General features: G+C 37.5%; 1 protein-coding gene and 1 non-coding gene across 2 annotated transcripts in view; one reads left to right on the top strand and one right to left on the bottom strand.

Moving 5' to 3' along the window:
• The window catches only part of fbxw12 (F-box and WD repeat domain containing 12), an 8,778-nt gene extending 4,914 nt beyond the window's left edge, over nt 1-3,864 (bottom strand). The window contains exons 1-6 of the mRNA XM_016519352.1: nt 3,838-3,864; nt 3,584-3,621; nt 3,294-3,463; nt 3,055-3,176; nt 2,703-2,909; nt 2,432-2,596 (exon numbers count right to left, since the gene is read on the bottom strand). Of these exons, the coding sequence (XP_016374838.1) occupies nt 2,432-2,596; nt 2,703-2,909; nt 3,055-3,176; nt 3,294-3,463; nt 3,584-3,621; nt 3,838-3,864 (729 nt within the window). The remainder of the gene's footprint in view (nt 1-2,431; nt 2,597-2,702; nt 2,910-3,054; nt 3,177-3,293; nt 3,464-3,583; nt 3,622-3,837) is intronic.
• A 448-nt stretch (nt 3,865-4,312) lies between these two features.
• trnam-cau (transfer RNA methionine (anticodon CAU)) lies at nt 4,313-4,384 on the top strand. Its single transcript has one exon. It is a non-coding gene; the product is annotated as a tRNA-Met (tRNA).
• The last annotated feature ends 687 nt before the right edge of the window (nt 4,385-5,071 follow it).

The raw sequence follows: 5,071 nt of genomic DNA, 5'->3' as shown, positions 1-5,071 counted from the left end.
GCTTATGAACAGCAATGATACAGTGTTTCCTGGGTTACCGCTGTAAACAAAGCAGCTTATGAACAGCAATGATACAGTGTTTCCTGGGTTACCGCTGTAAACAAACAGAGCTGCGCTTATGAACAGCAATGATACAGTGTTTCCTGGGTTACCGCTGTAAACAAACAGAGCTGTGTTTATAAACAGCAATGATACAGTGTTTCCTAGGTTACCTCTGAACAATGCATATTAAAGCAGTGTTTCAGCGCAGCTCTGCTTTGTTTACAGAGGCAAGATGAAAAGAAAATATCATCTAAACTTTTCTAAAGACAGTCAGTTCCCCTCAGAGATACATTCATATGAACTCCTACTCCAATTGTATCGCGATTTGTTTGGCATCTCAACCGATTTGAATCGTCACATATTTGAATCGATTTTCGACCGGCTCGCGGTTAATCGTTACATCCCTACCGCCGATGGATCATCAGCATTCTGACAGACAGGCAACAGCTAGTGAGACTGGGGAAACAGCTGCACCATCAGCACTGGCGCTCCCGGTTCGGACTGCTGAGAGGATTATTGGTACCCTTCAAGAACTGTATACATCCAGAGTGAGGAAAAGGGCTCAGAAGGGCTATCCAGTGTTACAGAGCCCCGAACACCAGGACAGGACAGGCACAAGAACAGTTTCTTCCCCCAGGCAATCTACCTCATAAACAGTTAAATGTTCTCCCCTACTGTTCAATAAAAAGATGTGCAATACCACTTTTATTTACTTAATACTACCCTACATCATCTTCCATTCCTTGTAAATTCTATTCTACTCCATCTACAGTATATACCACAACTGTACATACAAAATTAGTCTACTTCTGTTTATATATATATATATATATATATATAAAAATGTTGAATGTTATATATATATATATATATATATATACATATGTCTATTTTATTCATATATCATTATTATCTGTGTGTTGTTGTTGTCTCTGTGTACTGAAGCTTCTGTCACCAGAACAAATTCCTTGTATGTGCATTGTGCAAACATACTTGGCAATAAAGCTCTCTCTGATTCTGATTTTGGTCTTTTCACGGTTTATTCTACAGCACAAAATATATCAGTAATAACCCTTTGTGTTTTTTTCAAAGTTTTTACTTGTTTCAAAAATGCGGTTGCTAACAAGTGGCTAAATAGAACTACAGAGGTATTATACCTCATCACACCGAACATCTACTCACTAGTCTCTTTCACAGCCTCATTGTGCTTAAAATCATTCTCCTGCAAACCATTCAAACTCAAAAACTAGTCTATATTTGTTCTTATTGAGTTTATATTCTATTTGTTTATATCTCTTTAATTATGGCAATTGTATTTAGGCTTCAAAATTCATAAAAGTTGTGAAATGCTTAAGAATAATAAATGTTTGTTGGTCACAGCTTATTTTCTGCAAAAATCCAAAAGCCAATGGTAAAATCCTATTGTGTTTTTGTCGAGGGAATCAAGGTGATGCAAACTGGCCTACATAAATACAACATCAACACAACACAACAGTAACAACTAGGGCTGGGCGATATAGCTAAAAAATTTATCAACGATATAATGTTTCATATCGTTCAGTATCGATAATTATTGACCTTTTTTATAACCTTTTTTAAAACAAAGAGCAATAGAAAAAAATGTTTACATTTAACCACTGTATTTTTAATACATAATAAATATTTTTTTGTTTTAACAGTCAAACACAAAATAAAACAAACAATTGTGTGTGCTGTCTGCGTCACTCATAGCACGTGCCTATATCGAATATTTTTATATAGTTATCGAAGAAGGTGTACTGTCGATAAATATCGATACCGATTTATCGCCCAGGCCTAGTAACAACTGCTGATAAACTGTTAATAATATTCCAACATAGTACTTTTACCATTCGTTTTCTCCAGACACACAGTTTTAACCCTTGAACCAAACCAATGAGCTCTGACATGATACACTGCAGTAAAACATTTGATTTGAATCAAAACATTTTTGGAAAAAGAACAAAGGTACAAGATTATATATGTTGCACCTTTTAAATAGCTATGAACTGTTTATTCTATGAAGCACTGCAAATGACAATACAATTTACAAACTAAATGACTATAAGTAAAACAAATTTTTTTGGGGAATATCACAAAATATTCTACACACACATATTCATATCCTAAGTATCTCAATCACAGTCAGTGGGTGATTGCTATGAATAGTGTATTTTTTTCCACTAAGAATTTGACTATCAAACAATTTTTGACAAATGAAGCTGCGATTACACACTTGCAGTTTCTGCAGAACAATACACCACATGGCAGCTCTGTTTGAAAAGTTTATATTGTTTTATTTCTGGAACCGTACTGCTGTGCTCTGTTTCACATCTGTTCCAACAATGGACTGAAATCAGCTTTGGCTTACCTTCGGGCTCAAGTCAAGGTTTTCTTTGGAGGCAGTGAATAGCCATTTTTTATCTGGCGATGAGCGGAGGAGGTTTAAACTGAAGGAGTCGCACACCACGTGCCTCGAGACCTCAGACAGCGCAGGGCAAGTCAAAACCACCAGAGACCCTAGAACAGTTCCCACCTAAAAAAATAAAAGATTTTCACTTAGGCCTGCAGCACATACTACTGATTCATTGTGCAATAACTACACATTTCGCAAAGAAGTCTGTTTATGCATTACAGCCTACCATGAGAAAAGAGCTGTCTTTGTTGATGAATGACAGCAGTGTGGTCTTAGAGGATCCAGACTGGAAGCAGGCCACCTCCTCTCCAGTCGCAGCCTTCCAGGTTTTGATTGTTCCTGTGTTATCAGAACTAATAACAACGGACTGCACCGGATCAACTGTGATGTCCTGCATGGGGCTCTGAGCAGGACTTGACCATAAATTAACACCCTGCATGGAATATCAAATGAGATCATAGATGAATGCGTTTTTTGATTTTGGGGTGAAATATGCCTCAGGCATTTCTTGAGATCCAGATTCATTCCTGCACACTTTTATTAGGTCTCTGCCACATGAAGGAGAACGCCTGTGGTACCTTGTGAATGTCCCATGCTTTGACTGTGCCGTCTGTAGATGCACTGCAGACCACTGGTGTCTGCTTCCAAACATCTGAGCAGCCGTCGTTTCCAACCAGGTATTCAAAACCAACAACCCTGCCTGTGCAATCACAGAAAGACTCATAAAGACAAAATCAACGGAGCAGAGTTTCAATATTTATTTACACCAGCATTATAGCTATATGTTTGCTGAGCTCTTGAGGATGAGATCACTTGCCTTTATGGCCTCGTAGGCTTTTGCACGTGTAGTCCGCACAGGACCTGCCTGTTTTCATCTTCATCTCCAGGTGAGAGCGGCGCAGGTAATAAGCCTTCCACGAGTGTGTTCCCGTGTCCGAGAGCAGCTGCGAAACATTGCAGAAACTCCATTTCTGCAGACACATTCTCCTACACAAGGACATGTTCTTAAGTGTCTCATCAGAAAATAACGGTGTAAAGCACAAGGTATAAAGTGATATCAGCCTTTCAGCATTTTGCCCGTACAGATAATTATCTTTAGTGACTTACCTCCACAACCATGGCGTCTCTGCAGCATGATACCATTCCTAAACAAAAAGTGTATTTTCATGTATTTTGTAGTGGGGTCCAAAAGTCTGACCACTAGTGAAAATGCTTATATTTTTCTCAAAAAATACATATATACAGTGGGTACGGAAAGTATTCAGAACCGCCACCTATATCTCAAATGGACCATTGACACTCTATCTACAATCTCCTGATTAACCTAGCAACCCACATACAAACACCCTTGATTCTTGTACCCGCTTAGAGTCTTCATAGAGCTTCATCCGGCGCTGCACATCACGTTGACTGTAAACGTAGATATTATTGAGCACACATATCTATGATTGTGAGCGTGTATAACATAAAATACTGATTACGCAATAATTTCATCATTTTGTAAAGTCTCGAAATATTAAACCTACTGAAATGTTGTCATTAAAGTCTAAATTTAATCAATGACAAAAAATTACTAAAGTCTAGTACACAGTCTACTGTAACGTTACATGTTAACAGTATTCGGTGTTGAACATTTATTATCTTATTGTCATTATTTTTATCAACTTTAAAATAATCAAACGGTGTGTTTAAAGTAAACCACTGTACAGTGCTGCGATTAAAGAAAATAAACGATACGAGATATGTAGCAGAGTTCATTTCTTTAAAGCAGAAATAGTGGACTATGGTACCGTTGGAAGGATAACAGGTCGAGTTTCCACCGTTGTACTCGTCATCAGCAGAGTGGCGCAGCGGAAGCGTGCTGGGCCCATAACCCAGAGGTCGATGGATCGAAACCATCCTCTGCTAAGCCCTGTTTTTAACCTGCGAGACTTGTGTTTATTGAACGTCTCGGAAAATCGACATGAAGGCTCTCAAAGAGCAAATGTAATGTAGTCACTAACGCCAGTGTGTGTATCAAGTAAAGGTGTAATCATTTTTAACAAGTTGATAGAAAAATAACTGTAAATTAAAGCATAAAAATGTATAGGCCTGCACCGAAATAGTTTGTAAACACCACGAAACATTCCCAAACGCATTAACTATATCATGAAATATCTTGATTATGTTGATCTATAGTGGGCGATGGTTAAAGTAACCTAATAATGTAGTCTATTAACTAGGCATAAAATCCTGTCTGTTTACTTAATTAACAGATGCCATAACATATTTTTAATACGAATGACTTTATATTTAATGTGAATTTAACATTGAAAGTTATTGTGAATAAAAACATTGCAAGTTAGGCTACTAATCATAATACTTTCATTGTACAGAAAGAGAGCAAAGAACATTTAGATGATCAAAGAACATTTTCACTGAGAGTCTAGTTCAAGCACTCTCAAAAACTCCCATTAAAATCACTGAAGCTGTTTACACTATGAAATTAATATCTTACAGATTCGTACACACATTTGCACTTTGTTGTTTCTGACGAGAGAATTCGCCAGAAAGAGGTATTCAGTCAGCGAGCGAGTGAAGAAAACACTGGCATTT

This window comes from Sinocyclocheilus rhinocerous, unplaced genomic scaffold (assembly GCF_001515625.1).
Source record: "Sinocyclocheilus rhinocerous isolate Xijiao unplaced genomic scaffold, SAMN03320098_v1.1 scaffold569, whole genome shotgun sequence".
Lineage (NCBI taxonomy): Eukaryota > Metazoa > Chordata > Actinopteri > Cypriniformes > Cyprinidae > Sinocyclocheilus > Sinocyclocheilus rhinocerous.
The sequence above is the reverse complement of the archived record's forward strand: the minus strand, read 5'-3'. Positions and strand labels throughout refer to the sequence as shown.